General features: G+C 45.1%; 1 protein-coding gene across 1 annotated transcript; it reads right to left on the bottom strand.

Moving 5' to 3' along the window:
* Positions 1–4,613: 4,613 nt before the first annotated feature.
* On the bottom strand, positions 4,614–22,322 carry LOC129706993 (5'(3')-deoxyribonucleotidase, mitochondrial-like). The gene is made up of 6 exons (XM_055651702.1): positions 22,170–22,322; positions 21,594–21,867; positions 12,845–12,945; positions 12,698–12,758; positions 6,876–6,990; positions 4,614–5,200 (listed from the first exon to the last, which is right to left on the bottom strand). Exons 2-6 carry the CDS (start codon positions 21,864–21,866, stop codon positions 5,061–5,063), a joined length of 690 nt encoding a protein of 229 aa, XP_055507677.1. The 5' UTR covers position 21,867; positions 22,170–22,322; the 3' UTR covers positions 4,614–5,060.
* Between the last annotated feature and the right edge of the window lie 1,377 nt (positions 22,323–23,699).

Raw genomic sequence — 23,699 nt, 5'->3', positions numbered from 1 at the left:
CGCGCTGACCAGCGTTCACCCCTGTACATTAGCACTATCCTGCACACTTGGGACTTTTTTCAGCGACTCAATTAACTTACAAACCTGTAAGTCTTTGGAATGTAGGAGGAAACCAGAGCACCTGGAGAAAACCCATGTGATCACAGGGAGAATGTACAGCACAAACTCTGTACAGAAAGCCTCCATGGTCAGGATCGAACCTGGGTCTCTGGAGCTGTAAGGCAGCAACTCTACCGCTGCGCCACCCTGCCTCCCGGCTTCCCTTCGTGCAAGAGGCTGAGTCAGAGCAGAATTTGTTTGGTGCATTCAATAAGGTTTCTTGAAATAGTGTGTGGACAGTCCAACGAGGAGGGGCATTCTAAAGAAGGGTCTCGACCCGAAACGTCAACCATTCCTTCTCTCCAGAGATGCTGAGTTACTGAGGCTTTTTGTGTCTATCTTCGGCTCATTAAGTTTTTAGATAGCTATGACTAAGGATGTCTGGATCTTAGGGTAAAGTACTAAATTTGGGGAGAGCAAATCACAACATTATTAGGCAGTAAATAAATTGGGAGCAATTGTTACTGGGCAAGTCCGCATTTAACATGTGGGAATTTTTTAAAGACCAACTAATCAGAGTTTATGACGGGCATGTTCCAGTAAGGTGGAGGGGCAAGGATGTTAAAGGGAACTTTCGATGACGAGAGAGTTTTGTTGGAAAGAAAAATGGGTAATATGTAAGGTTTTGGAAGATTAAATCAGACATTTTATTTTCACATACATTTAAAGCAAAAGGATAACGGGGGAGAGGGTTGCAGAACGATAAAGGAAGGAAATTATGTTTGGAGGATATAGAGGATATAGGCGAGGTATTAATAAAATATTTTTTCTATCCAGGTGTGACAGAGATTCACCTGCATCTCCCCCAACCTCATCTATTGCATCCGCTGCTCTAGATGTCAGCTGCTCCACATCGGTGAGACCAAGCGTAGGTTTCGCCCAACACCTCCGCTCGGTTCGCATTAACCTACCTGATCTCCCGGTGACTCAGCACTTCAACTCCCCCTCCCATTCTGAAACCGACCTTTCTGTCCTGGGCCTCCTCCGTGGCCAGTGAGGACCACCATAAATTGGAGGAGCAGCACCTCATCTTTCTCTTGGGCAGTCTGCACCCCAGCGGTATGAACATTTACTTCTCTAAATTCAGGCAGTCCCTGCTTTCTCCTCCCCTTCTCAGCTCTCCCTTAGTCTCCGCCTCTTCCTTTCTTCTTCACCCCCCATCCTCATATCAGTCTGAAGAAGGGTCCCGACCTGAAAAGTTATTTCGCTATATAGATGCTGCCCCACCTGCTGACTTTCTCCAGCATTTCTGTCTACCTTCGATTTTCCAGCATCTGCAGTTCCTTCTTAAACATAAATAAAATATTTTTCATCAGTATTTGCCAAAGAGCAGGACATGAAGGTGAGGTCAATGTGGGGGATACTGATCTGCTCTAGCATTCTGCGATCAAGGAAATGTAGGTCTCTTGCAGAACATTAAGGTAGATAAGTGGGCAGGGCCTGATGGAATCTATCCTCAATTATTGATAGAGGCAAGTGAGGAGGTTCCAGGAGGCTTGACGAAGATCTCTCTATCCTCTCGTGCCAGAGGTCGCAGAGGACTGGAGAGGAGCCAAAGTTGTTCCTTTGTTTAATAATGGAAACAGGCAATGCAGAAGCCTCAGATCAGTGGTAGGGAAGCTATTGGAGAGGAGTCTTAGCGATAAGGTTTACTCACATTTGGAAGAGAATGAGAATTAGGGATAGTTAACATGGCTTTGTCCAAGGATGGTCATGTCTCACAAACTTGGTTGATTTTTGAGGAGTTGATGGTGACTGATGAGGGTAGGTCAGTGGATGCTGTCCACATGGAATTGTTAAGGTGTTTTACTTGGTCCTTTGTGGTACTCTGATCCAGAAGGTAAGATGCATGGGATCCACGGTGATTTGGATTCAGAACTGGCTTACGCATAGAATACAGAGGGCAGTGGTGGAAGGGTGTAATATTGGCTGGATCACAGGGATCAGTACTGGGACATTTGTTGTTTGTGGTTATATATTTGTGGTTATATAGAAATGCAGTGGATGAAAATATACATGTATTGGCTAGTAAATTTGGAAACAGCGTAAAAACATCGAAGAAGGCTGTCAAAGGTTACAGCAAGATATAGATCAGTAACATATATGGGCAGAGATATGGCAGATGGGAGTTTACAGTAATCTGGCAAGTGCGAGGTATTGCACTTTATGGGGTTGAATGTAAGGGAGAATATAGAGTTAATGATAGGACCTTAATGCCCCTGTCCCACTTAGGAAACCTGAACGAAAACCTCTGGAGACTTTGCGCCCCACCCAAGGTTTCCGTGCGCTTCCCGGAGGTTTTTGTCAGTCTCCCTACCTGCAACCTCCGGCAACCACCTGCAACCTCCGGGAACTGCATGGAAACCTTGGGTGGGGCGCAAAGTCTCCAGAGGTTTCCGTTCAGGTTTCCTAAGTGGGACAGGGGCATAACAGCATTGATGTACAGAGGGACTTTGGGGTCTGTGTCCATAGCTCACTGACGGTGGAAACACAAGAAGATAGAGTAGTAAAGAAGGTGTATGGTTCACTTGCCTTCATTAGTCAGGGCATTGAGAATAAGAGTCAGGAAGTCATGTTACAGCTTTATAAACCATTGGGTTTAGGCTACGTTGGATTTGGAGTATTGTGTGTGCAGTTCTGCTCACCCCAACACAGGAAAGATGTGGAGGCTTTGGAGAGGGTGTTGAAGAGGTTTACTGGGATGCTGACTGAATTAGAGGGCATTAGCCATAAGGAGAGATTCAACAAGCTTAGGTTGTTTTGTCTGGAGCATCAGAGGTTGGGGGGGAGACATGGAAAATAGGTGGAATAGGCCATTCGAGCCAGCACTGCCATTCAATATGATCATGGCTGATCATCCAAAATCAGTACCTTGTTCCTGCTTTTTCCCGAATATCCCTTAGTTCCTTTAGCCCAAAGAGATAAATCTAACACTCACTTGAAAACATCCAGTGAATTGACCTCCACTGCCTTCTGTGGGAGAGAATTCACAACTCTCTGGGTGAAAAAGTTTTTCCTCATCTCAGTTCTAAATGGCCTACCCCTTATTCTTAAACTGTGATCCCTGGTTCTGGATTCCCCCAAGATCGAGAACATTTTTCTTGCATCTAGTCGGACCAATCCTTTAAGAATTTGATATGTTTCTATAAGATCCTTTAATAGAATTTCCTAATTCTAAGATCCCCTAACAGAATAGAGACCTGATAGAGGTGTAGAAAATGATGAGAGGCATAAAGATAGACGGAATATTTTCTCCAGGGTGGAAATGCCAAATACTAGAGGGTATAGCTTCAAAGGGGAGAGAGGGAAAGGTTCACAGGAATTGAAAAGGCAAGTTATTTTTGCACAGAGATTGTTAGCTGGTGGTGGACGCTAATATGATTAAGAGGCTTTTAGATAAGCAGATGAACATGCAGAGGTGATAGTATAGGGATCAATGGGATGGTTTATCTTAACTTTGCATCATACTCAAGACATCGTGGGCCAATGGGCCTTTCCTGTGCTGTACTCTATGAAATCTGAGCTAACAAATTAAATAATGAACTCAGGTTTAAAAGTAAACATTTATCTGAGTGTTACAGTTCTTTAGAGTCTGCGATGACTCTGGGCACAGAGAACAGACAGTTACAGAGTTATGAGAAGGGCCAAGACGGTGGTGCAGCGGTCGAATTGCTGCCTCACAGCACGGGTTTGATGCTGACTACGGGTGCTGTCTGTACAGAGTTTGTACATTCTCCCTGTGATCGTATGGGTTTTCTCGGGGTACTCGTTTCCTCCTGCACTCCAAATACGTACAGGTTTGTAGGTTAATTAGCTTCAGTAAAAATTGTAAATTGTCCCTAGTGTGTAAGATAATGCTAGTTTACGGGGTGATGGCTGGTCGGCACCGACTCGGTGGGCTGAAGGGCCTGTATCCGCACTGTACCTCTAAACTAAACTAAACTAGAAGCCAATCGTTTCGACGGATAATTCTGAAAAAGTCGGATAAGAAGTTGCTGGCACTTTATATTTTAAAATTTAGTTTAATATTAGGTTAACCCCCAAAGCAGAACAAAGTCCTAGGTAATGGCCTTGGGTTTTGGAATGAGTTGAGCAAAATTTAATATGCACCACCGCAATCATCAATGGCACGTGAAATCCCTGATAAAAGTCTCATGTTTTACTTAACAGTGCAGGTACAGAAAGTATGGATTATGAATTATCTTTTTCTCCTATGTCCCATGGTGTCGGCTCACACTGTGAAATGCAGCAGTGAAACTATAAAATCCTACAACACTGAAATCCAGTCGATGGGTGAAATGAAACCAACATATTGGCATATTTTGCCATTTTTGCAGGTTCATTATTTGGTTTCTGTCAAGTATTTCTGGGTCGGGTTTAATTTCTTATCTGCAACATATATACACGTCCACCACCAATTTTCTGGCAACTGATGATCCGGCACCTCCTTTAATCCGGACAATATTATGAGAGCATTGAGTGTGGCTCAGGTGCCTCCGTCCTGAAAGTGTTCATTGTTTACTTCTTTGTTAATCGTTATTTTTTAATTTAAGTTTCTAGCAGTTTCCATGCTTTAGAGACACGGAAGGGGTATAATTAATGGGTCAGAGATGTATAGTTAAATTATTATTACGTGACCTCTGTTGGTCCGGCAAAATCGATAATCCGGCAAGGCTCTGGAACCTAGCATGCCAGGAAATCGCTAGTATACCTGTATGTCTATACGCTGTGTGATCTCCTGTTTACTACACAGTTGATTAAAAAGTACTCCAAAACTGTCCCTCCAAAACGTCCTGAAAAACACAGATGCAAGAACTTTGTGTGTATTTGCAATCCAAATAACCTTCACTGTTGCTAAACGATCAACACATGCTACTGCGTGTAGGAACTCTGCGTCAGGCATCTATCTGGGTCTCATTGTTCGGTGGCAACTGAAACCATCTGAGGCCACATGTAGGGCATCACTGCCGTTTGCTGTCCAGGATTAGCTTCCAATCATCTGCCCAAGAGTGCAGCCGCCTCTGCGGGGCTCTCAGTTGCAGATGCATATTATGACAGGCTGAGAAAAGAATGTGCTCCCACGTCGGGTTAGGTTCCACACCTACAAAATACAATGAGCAGTATCACTGACAGACACGCGGAAGTCATTGTGAAACAATACAAATACATTCCAACAGACAGACTGACGACAAGCCACAGGAACGAGGGAGGGGGGAAGGGGAAAGTACAAGTGGGCTGAAATTCCTTTTGTAATTCATTACAAAATCCCCCCACCGTGCGTTGGGGGGAACAGACCCAGTGGGTCTGCACTTGGTCTAGTAACACTTAAAACGCTATAATTAATGCAGTGTGATCTAGAATTTGTGAAACACAAATTAAATATTTAATAAGCTTCCATCAAGTATACAGAGAGACCCAGCGCAGAAACCTGCACTTCAGGGCGGCACAGTGGTAGTGGTAGAGCTGCTGCCTTTTGGGCCTGTCCCACTTAGGCAACTTGCGCTCGCCACATGTTCGCTAATGGTCTCTGGTGAGTCTCCTTCATGGTCGTGAGGAGTTCCCGCATTCTGGGCACTAGTCGCAGCCTCAGTATGGTCGCCGCAAATATTTGGAAATGTCGAAACATTTTCTGCGACCTAAAATTGGTTGCCATGGAGAAAATCGATAATCCTGTAGTCGTAGGTGCAGTTGAAGTGGGGTCGTCATTGTAGTTGTAGGTAACATAAGCAGGAGTTTTCAGAACCAAGGATAACCAACCGGTAATGTTAAATGTCACAGCCGTGTATCTCTGGCTTATTAAAAGTTGGCTGGCTTCTTAAAAGTTGCCTCCACACTTTCTCCTCCCTTCTCCCCCCTCTACTTACCCTCTCACCCCCCCCCCCCCCCACCTTCTCCCCTCTTTTAAAGGACTTACCGTACAGTGTGCTTTAGCCGTCTTAATTACAGCGCCAACTTTCCTGTTCATCACGGTGTGTGTCTGTATCACCTTGGCTTTGTACCGTGTGAATTTCAGGCAGCGCTCCCCCGCTTGCCCTGGACCCCGCCTTTGCGGTGTGTGTGTGTGTGTGTGTGTGTTCCACTCCGACAGTCGCCGTTCCAGTTCCCGGTTTTCCAGGCGACTGCCGGCAACTTGACAGTCTCCGGCAGTCCGCTGAAAAATCGCCTAAGTGGGATAGGCCCATCACAATGCCAGAGACCCGGGTTCGATCCTGACTACGGGTGCTGCCTGTACGGGGTTTGTACGTTCTCCCTGTGACCGCATAGTTTTCTCCGGGTGCTCCGGTCTCCTCCCACATTCCAAAGACGTGTAGGTTTGTTGCTTAATCGGCCTCAGCAAATTGCCCCTAATGTGTAGGATGCAAAAGTGGGCCAACATGGAACTAGTGTGTGGGTGATCAATGGTCAGTGTGGACTCGGTGGGCCGAAGGGCCTGTTTCTATGCTGTATCTGTAAACTAAAGTGAACTGAACAAAAAAATGGAACTCATTACCAAAAAGGAGGGATGAACTTTCATCTCATTCACAAAGTACTAGTTGCGTATTTCAGGATGTGTGGCATACTGAGACACAGATCAAGTGTCAGAGGGTGGGATGAAGGTGGCTAATCCAACCAGCATGGACATGATGGACTGAAGGACCTCTTATGTACAGGGAAATATTTTAAGATTCTAAGAAACTCTGATCGTGATGTCCCACGAATTCCCAGCCAGGAATTCCTCGTATGATTGCCACCAATGGAATTTTCACGAACATGGCCCTTGTAACCAAGAATGTTACCTGAGATATCCGGTTTGTCATCTATCAGCAAGCTGCCTGATATCAATGTTTTATCCCGTGCTAGGACCATCAGCTCCAGAAACTCTTTCCCAAGATGTTTCTCAACCCAGGCGTACTGTGGAAACAGAGTCAAGTTCAACATCTCTCATAAACTTCTACAGATGCGCCGCGGAAAGCTTTTGATCGGGATGCATCACAGCACGGTTTGGGAATATACTCCATCCCAGGCCGCAAGAAATTGCAGAGAATTGTGGATGCAGCCCAGACCATCACACAAACTTAAGGGCTTGTCCCACTTTCACAACCTAATTCACGACCTCTGCCGAGTTTGCCCTTGACTCGTACTCGCAGCATGGTCGTCACGAGGTCGTAGGAGGTTGTAGGTAGGTCGTAGCAGGCCGTGATGCTAGTCGTAGGTACTCGTGACATAAAGTAGGTCGGGGGCGTTTTTCCAGGCTGATGAAAAATGTCCACGAGTAAAAAAGGACGTGAATTAGGTCGTGAAAGTGGGACAGGCCCATTTACTCCTCACGCTGCCTCGGCAAGGCCAGCAGCATAATCAAGGACGAGTCGCACCCCGGTCACCCCCTCTTCTCCCCTCCCCCACGAGGCAATAGACACAGAAATGTGAAAACGCACACCTCCAGATTCAAGGACAGTTTCTTCCCAGCTGTTATCAAGCAACTGAATCATTCTATTAGCAACTAGAGAGCGGTCCTGACCTACCATCCACCTCATTGGAGACCATCAGACTATTTTGAATCGGACTTTACTGGACTTTATCTTGCACTGAACGTTATTCCCATTATCCTGTATCTGTGCACTGTGGACAGCTTGATTGTAATCATGTATAGTCTTTCAGTTGACTGGATAGCACGCAACAATAAAGCTTTTCACTGTACCTCGGTACAGATGACAATAAACAAAACAGGATATTAGGAGGCAAGAAGCTGTGAAACCATAATTTCCAGTTGGTATATTTTGATTTTTGGACTTTTTAATGTCTCAGCATCAAAACAGGGCACAAAGCTCATAGGAGACTCAAGCAGTGGTTATGCCCCCAGCAAAGCCTTTCTACTTCCTCTCCATTACATTTCTTCAGTGTCTCCTCTTATTTATTTTTCACTCATGTGTTTCTCCAACATTCCCTTAAATGCATCTATGCTCTGAGCCGTGAATACTTCGTGTTTAGTTTAGTTTAATATTATTCATGACCTGGGGTACTGTGAAAGCTTTTGTTTGCATGCTATCCAGTCAGAGAAAAGCCTTCAAGTTGTCCACAGATACATGACAAAGTGTACATCATTCAATGCAAGATATAACATTGAAGTCTGATTAAAAATAGTTTCAAGGTCTCCAATGTTGTAGGGAAGTCAGGACCACACTCAGTTGGTGAGAGGACCATTCAGTTGCCTGATAACAGCTGGGAAGAAACTGTCCCTGAATCTGGAGGTATGCACTTTCAAACTTCTGTACCTCTTGCCTGATGGGCGAGGGGAGGAGAAGGGATGACTAGGGTAAGATTGGTCCTTGAAAATGTTGATGGCCTGGCTGAGGCAGTGTGAAGTGTAGATGGAACAAGTTTGACATTCCCCGGCTGAACAATTATCTTCCTTATCAGGTTTATTTTCTGATAAATTTTACCAGTGAAAATTATTTTTGTTATGTCTGTCCCTCTTTTTAGGCACTCCATCTTGGTTGAGGGTAATTCAATTGTGTGGGTTCTGCGGCAGCTGAGGTCGAGGTCTGGAGACCTAGCCACGGTTGGGACAGGCATTGGTGATTAGGGGTGGGTGGTGAGGGAGAGGGGTGGTATTATTTGGGATGCTGTGTGTGCCTGCTTGTGCAATGCCTCTGTGTATAGCTTGTTGACTATCTATACAGTATAGCGTTCAGTTTTGGTCATCCTTTTATAGGAAAGATGTCGTCAAGCTGGAAAGAGTGCAGAGAAGATTTACAAAGATTTTGCCAGGTCTTGACAGTCTGAGCTATAGGGAGAGGTTGAGCAAGCTAGGGTAAATGCATAGTCTTTTGCCTAGAGTAAGAGAATCAAGAACCAGAGGACATGGGTTTAAAGTGAGGGGGGGCGGAGGGGGGGGGGAAGAATTAATAAGAACCTGAGGGGTAACTTTGTCACACAGAGGGTGGTGGGTGGATGGAACGAGCTGCCAGAAAAGGTAGTTAAAGCTGGTACTATTACAATATTTAGGAAACATTTGGACAGGGACATGGATGGGACAGGTTTAGAGGGATGTGGGCCAAATGCAGGCAGGTGGGACGTGTTTGGCATGGGCAACTTTGGCTGAAGAACCTGTTTCCATGTTGTATGACTCTACGACTATAGATCTGGTGCACAGTTTCTTCCTAGATGTTCCTTCTTCATTTTGAGCAGTCATTTGCCAGGGATGCCCATGAGTTACTGAATCACTGAGTTATAGAGCACGGAATCTGTCCCTTCAGCACAACTGGTCCATGCGACCAAGTTGCCTAACCAAGCTTGTCCCACTTGCCTGACCTCAGCCCATAATCCTCCAAAACGTTCCTATAAATGAACCCCTACTGGATATTTTTTAAATGTCATAATTGTACCCGCATCTTCTATTTCCTCTGGCCGCTTGTACCATCTAGATATTCTATCTACCAACTTCTGTATGTTAATGAGTTTAGTCCATGTCAATCCTTTAAAACCCTAAAAGCCTCTCTCGGGTTATCCCACTTGTCTTTTGTTATCTAGAGAAAATATCTCACATTTACTAACAGACACAAGCACTCCAATTGTTATTATTCGATTGAATGTTTTTGTACTTTATGCAGTGTCTTTATATAAGTGGAGACAAGAACTGTGGACAGTACTATGTGTGGCCTAAATGATCTTCTATATGTTTTACATGAATGTTCTGCTCTGCTCTATAATCATCACAGTACTTGCTCTTTCTCTGCTGCCTTGTAAACCTGTGCTACTCTATGTAGAGTCGTAGTCATGCAGCACAGAAACAGGCCCTTCAACCCAACTTGTCCATGATGGCTAAGATGCCCCATCCTTGTTAGTCCCATTTCCCCACATTTGGCCCATATAAGCCCTTTCCTATCAATGTACCTGTCCAAATGGCTTTTAGATGCTGTTATAGTAATAGCCCTGTCCCACGGTGCGAGTTCATTCCAAGAGCTCTCCTGAGTTTGCCGATTCGAACTCAGAGATTTACGTTAATGGCCACTCGTCGGTAATTGGGGCTCTCGTGGACATTTTTCAATGTGTTGAAAGATCTTCGCGAGTCTTCCCGTGCTTACCCTCCTCCCGAGTACCTGCCGTTAGCGTTACGAGCCGCTAAGAGACGTCCCGAGCTCCGACGTACCCGCCACGTTCAGTCTCCGTGCTTACCACGAGTTTGATTTTTTTTAAACTCGGGAGAGCTCTTGAATGAACTCGCACCATGGGTCAGGGCTATTACTGCCTCAACTACTTTCTCTGGCAGATCATTCCATATACCCAGCACCCTCTGAATGAAAAGGAAACCACTCTTAGCTTACACATTGTCCTCTTGTTTTTGATTCTGCTACAGTGGCTTGCAAAAGTTTTCATACCCCTTGAACTTTTCCACATTTTGTCACGTTACAACCACAAACGTAAATGTATTTTATTGGGATTTAGGCCAACACAAAGTGGTGCATAATTGTGAAGTGGAAGGAAAATGATACATGGTCTTCAAATTTTTTTACAAATAAAAAACTGAAAAGTGTGGTGTGCAATAGTGTTCAGCCCCCCTGAGTCAATACTTTGTAGAACCACCTTTCGCTGCAATTACAGCTGCAAGTCTTTTGGGGTATGTCTCTACCAGCTTTGCACATCTAGAGACTGACAGTTTTTCCCATTCTTCTTTGCAAAATAGCTCAAGCTCAGTCAGATTGGAGGGAGAGCGTCTGTGAACAGCAATTTTCAAGTGTTGCCAGAGATTCTCAATTGGATTTAGGTCTGGACTTTGACTGGGCCATTCTAACATGTGAATATGCTTTGATCTAAACCATTCCATTGTAGCTCTGGCTGTATGTTTAGGGTCGTTGTCCTGCTGGAAGGTGAACCTCCACCCCAGTCTCAAGTCTTTTGCAGACTCTAACAGGCTTTCTTCCAAGATTGCCCTGTATTTGGCTCCATTCATCTTCCCATCAACTCTGACCAGCTGCACTGTCCCTGCTGAAGAAAAGCATCCCCACAGCATGATGCTGCCACCACGTTTCACAGTGGGGATGGTGTGTTCAGGGTGATGTGCAGTGTTAGTTTTCCGCCACACATAGCGTTTTGCATTTAGGCCAAAAACTTCAATTTTGGTCTCATCTGACCAGAGCACCTTCCTCCACATGTTTGCTGTGTCCCCCACATGGCTTGTGGCAAACTGCAAACAGGACTTCTTATGGATTTTTTTCAACAATGGCTTTCTTCTTGCCACTCTTCCATAAAGGCTCGGTTTGTGGAGTGCACGACTAATAGTTGTCCTGTGGACAGATTCTCCCACCTGAGCTGTGGATCTTTGCAGCTCCTCCAGAGTTACCATGGGCCTCTTGGCTGCTTCTCTGATCAATGCTCTCCTTGCCCGGCCTGTCAGTTTAGGTGGACGGCCATGTCTTGGTAGGTTTGCAGTTGTGCCATACTCTTTCCAATTTCGGATGATGGATTGAACAGTGCTCCGTGAGATGTTCAAAGCTTGGGATATTTTTTTTTATAACCTAACCCTGCTTTAAACTTCTCCACAACTTTATTCCTGACCTGTCTGGTGTGTTCCTTGGGCTTCATGATGCTGTTTGTTCACTAATGTTCTCTAACAAATCTCTGAGGCCTTCACAGAACAGCTGTATTTATACTGAGATTAGATTACACACAAGTGGACTCTATTTACTAATTAGGTGACTTCTGAAGGCAATTGGTTGCACTGGATTTTATTTAGGGGTATCAGAGTAAAGGGGGCTGAATACTTTTGCATGCCACACTTTTCAGTTTTTTATTTGTAAAAAAATTTGAAAACCATGTATCATTTTCCTTCCATTTCACAATTATGCGCCACTTTGTGTTGGTCTATCACATAAAATCCCAATACATTTACGTTTGTGGTTTTAACGTGACAAAATGTGGAAAAGTTCAAGGGGTATGAATACTTTTGCAAGCCACTGTATCCTGGATAAAGACTCTGTGCATTCACCTTATCTATTTCACATGATTTTATACACCTCTATAACAGCACCTCTCAGTATCCGGCGCTCCATTTAATGACATGTCCCAAGAAAACTCTGTTCCCCCTTTCCTTACTCACCAACGTATAACTGGCCTACTTATTATTATCATAGAGTCATAGAATCATGCAGCGTGGAAACAGGCTCTTCGGCCCAACTTGCTCACACTGACCAACGTCTACTCTAGTTCCACCTGCCTGCGTTTGGCCCATATCCCTCTAAATCTGTCCTATCCATGTACCTAATTGTTTCTTTTGTGATAATAATATGCCACCTCACATTTATCCAGTTAATAATAATTAATAAGCCATGAATAATATAAACTATGGCAAAAAAAAAGTTTGGAATCTACTTTCATTGGATTTTCGATCTGTTTAGCACGTTTATTTGTTAGGTTCCTTCGCACAGATTATTACAACATGTGAGTTACTTATTCAAGCTCCTAATGGTTACTAGGGGCAAAGGTATCCACAGTGCATCCAGCGAACGTGTCAATCTGTTCTTTACAAATCTGTTTAGCATTTAGGTTCTGTTTAAATTTCAGCATATTTCCTCGTAACCATGAGACTGTTTCTCTTGGTTGACGTTTTTGCGTAACTCACTTTTTCAAAGGGACAGTGATCGTACTTCTTTATGGGGCTGGTGCAAATGAACACGTCAGTGCTGTGGAAAAGAAACAAACATCACGTCACTGCGGAAATTCGGGACAGTCCAGAAAGAATAGTAATAGTTTTGGAGACCGGACTCACTTTTTCATGTTGGCCATCTCTTTCACCGCCTCTACTGCACCAGGAAGCGGATCAAGTTCAATGAAGAAGTTCTTGGACTCCCAGATACTTATTGATTTCTCCTGTGCATTTTATTTAAAAAAGCAAGAATATTAGAATTAGAGGAAACCATGTACCATTCATACCAATTATTAGTTTAGTTTAGAGATACAGAGCGGAAACAGGCCCTTCGGCCCATCCAGTCAGCGCCGACCGGTGATCAGGCCGCACTATCCTACACACCGGGGACAATTTAACAATTTTACCAAAGCCAATCACCCTACAAACCTGTTCATCTTTGTAGTGTGGGGGGAACCGGAGCATCCGGAGAAAACACAAGGTCACAGGGAGAATGTCACTTAGTAATTGAGTTCACTCATCTGAAGGGTTGCGACCTCAAACGTCACCTATTCATGTTCTCCAGGGATGCTGCCTGACCCGCTGAGTTACTCCAATGCATCTCTGAACCTGCTATAAGCACACAATGTGGTTTTTTTAAATATGCGTGATTTATTACTACAGGAAATAATGCATTTGCTTTTATCAGCATCTTGCACATCCATGTCTTTCAGTTAATCGAAAAGTGAAGTACTTGGTTTCATGCAGTTACATCTGTGTTGTAGGAAACATTTTAGCTCATAACAGACTGCAAGTTACTTCAGCATAGTGTTTTTCCTTATATTTTTCCAATATTTAGTTGTCCGGACACAAAAATGCATATGACGTTACAAACGCGGTTCTTTTTGAGATTTCGGTTGAATTGTGTGATTAAATTGGCAAAATTTGTACAAGAAAAACATTTACTTTTACTTGTCAACACTTGTTAGGTCTCAGGCCATGAAGCAACTGGTTGGTATCTGCTTGACTTAGTCAATTGCATTCTTGGCAGAGCCAGGGTGTGTAATTAAGTTCCTCTCCAACTCATGAACACACAACACCCCCCTCTCAGCCTGCCGCACACCAATTTCTCCCACTACCTCGCCCCTCCTCTCTTCCCCTTCCACCTATATCCCTCCTGTGTGTTTTATATTTCACTCTTCTTTACTCCTTTGTCTCCTTTCCATCTCTAACCTTTGTTAACTTCTCCACCCATCTGCCAATCAATCCTCCCCCCCCCCTCACCTGTATCCACCCATCACTTGAATGCTTTGTCCCACCCCCAACTCTCTTTTCCAATTTTTTGCCCCCCCCAACTACAATCAGTTTGCAGAAGAGCCCTGACTTGGAATGTCGCCTCTCCATTCCCTTCACAAATGCTGCCTGACCCGCTGAGTTACTCCAGTACTTTATGTCTTTGCTCAGTACTCTGCTCGATTCCACCACCTGCAGTTCCAGTTGAAACAAAGAACTGCAGATGCTGGTTTATGTCAATATAGGCACAAAGTGCTGGAGTAACTCGGCGGGTCAGTCAGCATGTCTGGAGATATTGTAATTGAAGAAGGGTCCCGACCCGAAACGTCACCTATGCTTTTTGTCCAGAGATGTTGCCTGACCCAGAGTTACACCAGCACTTTGTTACACCAGAGTTACACCAGTTCTTCATGAACACACAGCTTAGTCCTGCCTTCCAACGTATACTAGCTGTGTACCCTAGTCCTTCTACCTTACATCATTACTTTTTACATCTATACCTCTTGGTATTTGATGCCCCCATCCCCCTCCACCCATCACGGGAAATAGATCCTTAATATTTATTTTATCATCACTTTATATGCAATAAAGTTTCTTCTCAGACACCTTTGTTCCAAAGGAAACAACCAGACCGTAACTAATTTTTACTCGTGGCTGTACTTTTCCCAAACCTGGCAACAATCTTGCAAATTTCCCCTGCGTTCTCCATAGTGATAATCATATCTTTCCTGAAATGTGGTGACCAGAACTGTCCGCTGTACTCAAGGTGAGGCTTAACTAGTGTATAAAGTCCTAGCTTAGCTGCCTGGTTTTATATTCTACTAGACCAAGTGCAGACCCGTTGGGTCTGCACCCCCAATGGTGTGATCCCCCAACCCAATATTCCACCATGCACCCGTCTCCTCCCACGGAACTGAAGCCGTTCCCAAATGTAAGATTCCAGCACTCCCCTGCCTCCCTCAGCAGTGGATTAAAGAAAAATTCCAATTGCACCTCCCTGCCTGCTGCAGCAGTGAAAAGTTCAGAGTGTTCCTGTCTTGCAACTATGTTTTGAAGTGTGTTGGAAGCTGATAGGAAGGAGCAGCCATCAACGAATCATAAGGCAGAAAGGCAGCCGGCAGCCAGACGGCAGGCGGCAGCCACAGAGTTTTATATAATAATAGATAGATGTACTAGGTATTAAAAGAAAGCATCCCATATGCCTTTTAACTGCAGGTCCACCGCCAATTTTCCGGCACCCTTTGTTCCACAGCCTTTCTGGATTATGGCTTTGCCGGACCAACAGAGGTCACAGCTTCCGAGAGCTGTCCAACGGTACCAGAACAGCCCGCCTAGGCATGTTACCAGTCCACAAAGTCGGCCTCAGACGTCGGCTATGGGAACGGATCTGACGGCTGAGCTGGGCCCCAGCCACAGGGGGAACATTCGACCCCCCAATCGACCGTGGAATTCCCGATGAGGCAGAGATTGGCAGCCACATTTTCATGGGGGACTCCGGTGGGGGTGGGGGGGGGGAGTGCGCTCTCGTAATTTTGTCGGGGTTAAGGAGGTGCTGGACCACCAGTTGTCGAAGAATCAGTGGAGGTCTGTAGATGTATACTCTCCAGTTCTGTTCTTCCACACCACTTTCCTCTTGGTTATTATATATTCCTAGCTTTGTTGCACCTTCCCATGTAAGTATTCTACATCAGAGTTCACTCTAACGCTACCGATTAAGTTTTAAGAAATGTAAGTCATTGTATCAAGTTAAGTTTCAAAGGTCTTTTATTGTCACATGTACCAATTAAAGTACAGTGATATACGAATTACCATACAGCCATACGAAAAAAAAGCAAAACACAACTACACAAAAGTTAACATAAACATCCACCACAGCAGATTCCCCACATTCCTCACTGTGATGGAAAACCAAAAAGTCCAATCTTCTTCCTCTTTATTCTCCCGCTGTCGGGGCAGTCTAACCATCCATCGGGGCGATCAAAGCTCCCGCAGCCGGTGGTCGAAGTTCCTTCGTCGGGGCGATCGATGCTCCTGCGGCTCGGAGTTCCTGATGTCGGTCTCTGATCAGAGACCGCGAGCTCCACGATGTTAAAATTTATTGCAGAAACAGAATTCTTCAGTCTGAAGAAGGGTCCAACTCAAAACATTTCTGTCCATTTCCCTCACAGATGCTGCCTGGTCCGTCCGCTGAGTTCCTCTAATAGTTTGTGCTTTGCTCGATTCCAGCATCTAGTTAGTTTATTTATTGTCACATGTGCAGATAAGGTGCAAGATTCCCAACTCGAAACGTTGCCTGTACATTCCAACCACAGATGGTGCATGGCCTGCTGAGCTCCGCCAATAATTTGTGCTTTGCTCGATTCTAGCATCAAGGTAGTTTATTTATTGTCACATGTACGGAGCTACAGTGAGATGCTTGTTCTGCATGCTATCCAGTTAAGGGCGGCACAGTGACGCAGTAGTAGAATTGATGCATTACAGCGCCAGAAACCCGGGTTTAATACTGACCATGGGGACGAAGTTTGGGCGATATTCCCGTGAGCGCGTGGGTTTTCTCCGGATGCTCTGGTTTCCCCCACACTCCAAAGAAGTACAGGTTAGTAGGTTGACAAAAATGCTGGAGAAACTCGGTGTGGACTCGGTGGGCCGAAGGGCGTGTTTCTGCGTTGTATCTCTAAATTAAATCCAAATCATACTCTACATGATTACAATAGATCCTGGTCTGGAACAGCACGCAGAGAGTTGTCACGTTATAGCCCAATCTTGCAACTTCCATGTCTCTGAAAAATCTGATCTTACCTTATCGCAAGAAATTGCATATCTTGGCACAAGGAGATATGCAATTTCTGGTTCTCTCACTGTAAAGCCCTGTAACCTGTTGGCATTGGATTAATGAAGTAGGGGTGGGTCTGGCCCAGCGTTCAATGGTTCTTTCTTATCATGTATAGTGAAATTATTTTGCACAACCCACAAATGCACAGTCACCATATTTTGGTACTGTTTGCAAAGAAAAAGTCCAAAGTCCAGTCCACATGTTGGAAGTAGTGGAGCACCCCCAATCCAGGTGAGCCCTAGCTGCTGCAGGCCCATGACCCAACGTCCCTCTCCCCACCTCTCTATCCCGGGGAGCGCCTCCTCCTTGAAGGAGCTGGAGGCAATGCCCTGGTCCGTCTCCTACCAGCCCACTCTTCGCGTCCGTCATCGCCAGTCGTTCCCTCCTACTCGACTCTCTGATCTTCAGGACTTCCAAGCTTCCCCGTGCAGACAGCGGTGAACCAGGCCTGGTACTGCACGTGGCCACGGGTGGCTTGCTGAGTCTTTGTTATATGCGGCCACCTGGTCTTTGTTCTCATCAGCTGCCAGATCCGTTCATATGACGCCATCGGCTCCTCCCACCGCAGGCTGTGCTTGAAGCGTAGCCTCTGTAGGCCTCCATCTTAATTTTGTTTCATATAGAACAGTACCAGCCTGATGGCAACTCAGTGCCTGTGGCTGGGGATTACCCAATCTACAGGATAAATTGTGGAGTATAAATGAATAATTTTCTGATATGTGGTCTATGCAGGAGAAACTGAGCCACAAGGGCAAACTAAACCTTTACCCCTAAAGCTTGAGGTTAGTTATAAACCATAACAGCTCATCTTTAAAAGACCAAAAAACAACAACATTGCCAAGTGGCGCAGCGCAGCGGTGGAGCTGCTGCCTCACAGTGCCAGAGACCCGGTTCGATCCTGACTAAAGGTGCTGGTGTGTGGAGTTTGTATGGTCTCCCTGTGACCGTGTGGGTTTTCTCTGTGTGCTCCGATCTCCACACTCACATTCTAAAGATGTGCAGGTTTTCTAGGTTAATTCGCTTCTGTAAATTGTCCCTAGTAAGTAGTACGTGAAAGTGGGATAACATAAAACTAGCATGCAGGTGATCGATGGTCGGCGTGGACTCGGTCATCAAGGGACCAGTTTCCATGCTGTATCTCTAAACTAAACTGAAACTAAACTATCCCCCTATCTATCTGACTAACCAAGCTTTGTTCTGCCCCTAACCTCACTTTTTCAGATTACTCCCTCATACTAAAATCAATCTGAAGGAGGTTCCTAATCGGACACATAATCTGTCCATTCCCTCCACAGATGCTGCCGAACCCACTGAGTTCCTCCAACACAATTTGCATTGCTCAAGATTCCAGCATCCGCAGTCTCTTGTGTCTCTAACTAACCTACTTTGTCCACATTTCATCCTCAGAAAGAAACCCTATTCAGAATGAACCAAGCTGCCAAGCTCTACCGACAGTAGCATTGTTTCACTTTTGAAGTAATTGAAGAGTCACATAGCCAAGGAAATAGGCCCATCGGCCCAAAATGTCCCATCTATACTAGTCCCACCTGTCAGCGTTTGGCCTACATTCTTATAAACCTATCTTATCCATGTACCTGTCTAAAGGTTTCTTAAACATTGTGATAGTACCTGCCTCAACTACCTCCTCTGACAGCTCGTGCCATATATCTACCACCCTTTGTGTGAAAACATTATCCCTCAGGTTCCTATTAAATCTTTCCCCCCTCACCTTAAACCTGTGTCCACTGGTTCTCGATTCCCCTACTCTGGGCAAAAGACAGTGTATTTACCCATTCTATTTCTCTCACCATATTGTACACTTCTATACGATCACCTCTCATCCTCCTCGCTCCAAGGAATAGAGTCTTAGCCTGCTCAATCACTCACTATAGTTCAGGCCCTCGCGTTCTGGCAACATTCCTCATAAATCATCTCTTCACCCTTTGTTGTTTGTAGCTGCAGGAGATTACACTGCCACTGGTTACGGAAGTTGCACTGAAAATCTCGTGAAATGGCTACCTTTCCTTTGCGATGCCCGTAATCAATCAAACGTAATTTTTGATGAAACGTAAAAAGTCAAAACTTCAAGACAAAGTTCTGGAGTAACTCGGAGCGTCAGGCAGCATCTGTGGAGGGAATGGTTGGGCAACTTTGTGGATCGGGTCCCTTCTTCAGACTGATTTACAGTGGAGGAAAAAGCTGGAAAAGGAAGATGGGGGCGGCACAAAGTGAGCCTAGGTCAGAACATGGTTGATGAGCAACAGGAAATACAGAGGGGGAGCAGTGAGCGAGAGACAAGGAAAATTTGTTCAAAGTTGATATACATTGACAAGATTTTGCAGAGGAGCAGTGCAATGGAGGCATAAGGAACTGCAGATGCTGGACTCTGGTGCAAAACACAAATTGCTTAATGGATTGACTTTATATATCACTTTTCACATATACTGTCCTAAATATTTTACAAACAAGAGAATCCTTTTGAGGACACAAAGTGCTGGATCAGCCCAGTCTGGCAGCTTCCCTGGAGAACATGGATAGGTGACTTTAGAATTTTGAGATACAGCGCGTAAACAGGCCCATCGGCCCACCGAGTCCTCGCCGACTAGCGATCCCCTCATACACTAGCACTATCCTACACACTAGGGACAATTTACAATGTTTACCAAGCCAATTTCCTACAATCCCATACATCCTTGGAGCTTGGGAGGAAACCGGAACTCCCAGAGAAAACACACGCTGGTCATGGGGAGAACGTACAAACTCAGCAGACAGCACCATAGTCAGGATTGAACATGGGTCTCTGGTGCTGTAAGGCAACAACTCTACCACTGTGCCACCATGACCCCCCCCCCCCCCCCCCCCCCCCAATAAAATGAATTACTACAAATGCACCTAAGTTGACATTCTGTACACATCGCATTTACAATAGACAATAGGTGCAGGAGTAAGCCATTCGGCCCTTCGAGCCAGCACCGCCATTCAATGTGATCATGGCTAATCATCCCCAATCAGTACCCCATATCCCCCGACTCTGCTATTTTTAAGAGCCCTATCTAGCTCTCTCTTGAAAGCATCCAGAGAACCTGCCTCCACTGCCCTCTGAGGCAGAGAATTCCACACTCACCACTCTCTGTGACAATGAAAAAGAAAAGAAGGTGAAAAAGTTAATGAAAACGATTGATTTATAAAAAAAAGGGCATGTATCGATAAGCACATGAAAATAAGAAGTGCAGATTCTAGAAATCGGAAATAAAAACAGAAAGTGCTGGAAACATCCAGTAGATCAGGCAGCACCCGTGGAATGAAAAATGTTAACACTTCAGGTTAAAGACCTTTCATCAATTCCAGTTCTGATAAAAAAAAAAAGGCTTTCCAACTCAAAACATCAAATCCATTTCTCTTCCCCCAGAGCAGGGGAACCTGAAGAAAGTTTCCAATATTTTTAGCTATTTTTCCTGTATTTATCAAGCTCCTTTTAGGATCACTTTGCAGTGAAATTACAGAATTACCATGTAAAAATGACAAAATAATCTATTCCACCCCCAAAATTGACAGCTGAGAGATTAAACAATGGATGGGTGACCTAGATTAATTCTAAAGCCCATCTTCAAAATAACATTTTGGAATCTTTTACAATAACCTAGGATGGCAGTCAGTGTAACATCTCTTATTGCACTAAATGTAATACATTAATTGATTGAAATATAGAGCATGTATGCAGGCCCTACGGCCAACCGAATCGAGGCAGACCATCCGTTCACACTAGTTCTATGTTATCCTAGTTTTGCATCCACTCCCTGCATATTAGGGGCAATTTACATAAACCAAATAACATACAAACCCATGTTTAGTTTAGAGATACAGCGTGAAAACAGGCCTTTCGGCCCACTGATCCCCACACATTAACACTATCCTACACACTTGGATAATTTACAATTTTTACCAAGTTAATTAGCCTATAAACCTGTACGTCTTTGGAGTGTGGGAGGAAACGGTAGGTCCCGGAGCAAACCCACACAGGTATTGGGGAGAACATGCAAGCTTCTGCACAGGCAGCACCTGTAGTCAATATTGAACCCGACAGCAACTCTGTTGGGATGTGGGAATAAAAGGGAACACCCGGTGGAAACCCACATGGTCACAGGGAGAATGTACAAACTCCACACAGCCAGCACCCGAGGTCAGGATTGAACCTGGTCTCTGAGGCAGCAACTCTACCAGCTGCGCTACATTGACTTGTTAGAAATCCATGACTGATATATGGACCAATTTACCCTCAGGAATGAAAGATGATCTGCTTAATAAAATGAACAAGAAGGGTCTCTCTCGACCCAGAAACGTCACCCATTCATTCTCTCCAGAGATGCTGCCTGTCCGGCTGAGTTACTCCAGCTTTTTGTGTCTATCTTCGGTTTAAACCAGCATCTGCAGTTGCTTCCTACACACAAAATAAAATGCCTGTGACAGTCTGTCGGCCAGCAAGGAGAAACGGCTTTTCTGTGCTGATTGCTCCACGGCTAATGTGTCGTTTATCTCAGATTTCCAGCATCTGCACTAATTTTGCTTTTTTTTTCCAGATGTCCAGCATCTGCACAAATTTTGATCTGACAAGCATTATCAATTACTAAATACTGTTTGTTATATCGCCGCAAGCCAATAAATATTTTGAACTGAGATCATGCAGAGATGCAAGATGCACTCTGTTCAGTTTATGTATTGGCCAGCATGTAGCAATGCGCGGTTAATTTCGTGCAACCTTTCACTTACACACAGATCGGGCTGAATCTCTCCATACTGTGTCGAAACCCAGAAACCTCTGCGATCCGCCAGCTCTATGAACGGCTCCCCAGGATACGTGCTCTTGTACTTTTGCAGGAATCCACCCTCAAAATCAGCCAGCACTCCGTCCATGTCGATCAGGACCCGCAGCCGTTCGCCTTCTCCAACACACTGCGGCATTGCGGAAAACGACCTGGTCATTGCGCCAAACAGTTTGCTGCCCGAACTCCGCAGAGTTGCAAACCTACTGCCGAAGATCATGCTGGTGTGCAAAAGAAAACAACAGTGTGCCTAAAATAGCCTTCAGCGTAAAGTCATTTGGGGAGGAGGGGGGGGGAAGAAAAAAAATATTATTTAGCCACGTGTAATTAATGGAGGCAACCACAGGGATATTCCCATAGTTGTGTGCCTTTGATCAGCGGGCAATTGCTGCATGCGAGATGACCTCGATTTGCACTGGGCGCATTAGCGCGGAGCTCCCTTCACCGCCGTGTGATATGAATTAAACAACCAACCCAACCTTTGACACTTTCAGATATTGACAAACTTTCTCGTCGCACTCACTGTCCTCTAATCTCCGGAAATCACGCCCCGGAGCTCCCTTCAAAGCAGAGCGACCAAGAGACAGCTCCGTCGGTAGGCGGAATGATTTCGTGTTGTTTTTTTACCCAGAAGGATCAGAGAATTCCAAGTGCGGCTGTTGCAAACAACATCGAAGCACCAGATGAAATGTTATATTTAATCGCTGACAAGAAATCGCACCTTACAAATCCCTCTCAATATTGCAGAAACGTATTGGCAGACAACTTGTAAAGAAAAACAAATAACTTCCTTTTAAATTTACAAAAGTTCCATGTGGCATTATATTTCCAGAGTAGACAAAAATGCTGGAGAAACTCAGTCTGAAGAAGGGTCTCGACCCGAAACGTCACCTATTCCTTCGCTTCATAGATGCTGCCTCACCCGTTGAGTTTCTCCAGCATTTTTGTCTATCTTCGACTTTTCCAGCATCTGCAGTAATTTTTAAACATTTCATATTTCCAGTGTATGTTATATTTGCTTTTGTGTTATTCTCCGCCTCTCTCATCTACACAAACGCACAGATATCATGGATGGTTTAGTTTAATTTATTGTTGTCACGTGCACTGAGGTACAGTGAAAATATTTATTTCATTGTGTGCTATTCAGTCAGCGAAAAGACTATACGTGATTACAATCAATCAGTACAATTGGCGACATTTCGGGTTGGGGTTTTCTCCAGAGACCTGGTGAGTTACTGCAGCAATCATTATGTGTCTATCTTTGGTACACACCAGCATCTGCAGTTCCTTTTTATGACGCACATGTAGTGGCATCTGCTGGTGCGCGCCAGCGTCAAACCCTGCGGTCCGAAGCCGCGCGCACGTGATTCTGGGAGGGGTCGGGTTTTTGCCCGGTTTCTGGTCTCAGCCCGCCAGTCGATTGAGGACCACCATGGGGTGGGAGATTGCAATCTTCACGTGGTCCGCCCTGTTTCGACTAATGCAATCTGCCTGGCGTGCACAATCAAATAAGATCAAATAGAACAAGTTGCCCTACAACTTTAGGCTGTGCACGCCATACGCAATAAGAAGAGGACCACCGTTGTGGTCAGTTGTGTGTTAGGACTTGTGATACTGGAGAACCTTGATTCAGAATAAATCTCGTTTCAAACCACTGGTCGTTGTCTCTAATCCACTAAATTGGTGACCCCGACGAGTCTGACCGTCGTTGGACTGAGAGACATGCAAGAAGAATATTTCTCTGCCGAAGCAGCCGGCACCCAGAAGGACTTCCCCCTTTTTAGCCAGATCAGCCACAGGTCTGGTTCGCTCATGTGGAGGCACAGTTCCACCTGCACCACATTGTCGCCGATGAGACCAGGTACTTCCACATGGTGGGAGCCCTGCCGCAGGAGTCGGCCTCGAGGATGCTGCCGTACCTGAGAGATCCACCGGTGGCAGCCAAGTACATGGGCCTCAAGGCCCTGTTGCTACACACTTTCAGGCTCAGCCGTCGAGATCGGGCGGCGAAGATCCTACGTATGGACGGGGTTGGTGATCGGAGGCCTTCCAC

This window comes from Leucoraja erinacea, chromosome 20 (assembly GCF_028641065.1).
Source record: "Leucoraja erinacea ecotype New England chromosome 20, Leri_hhj_1, whole genome shotgun sequence".
NCBI classification, from domain to species: domain Eukaryota; kingdom Metazoa; phylum Chordata; class Chondrichthyes; order Rajiformes; family Rajidae; genus Leucoraja; species Leucoraja erinaceus.
This window is presented reverse-complemented; position numbering and strand designations above follow the sequence as displayed.

Excerpts from the sequence above, each read along its gene's own strand:
- LOC129706993 (XM_055651702.1), bottom strand. The coding sequence starts at position 21,866 with ATGATCTTCGGCAGTAGGTTTGCAACTCTGCGGAGTTCGGGCAGCAAA. Across the intron at positions 12,759-12,844 it reads GAGATGGCCAACATGAAAAA|CACTGACGTGTTCATTTGCA; the intron begins GTGAGTCCGGTC and ends TCTTTTCCACAG. Across the intron at positions 5,201-6,875 it reads TGACAAACCGGATATCTCAG|GTGTGGAACCTAACCCGACG; the intron begins GTAACATTCTTG and ends TGTATTTTGTAG.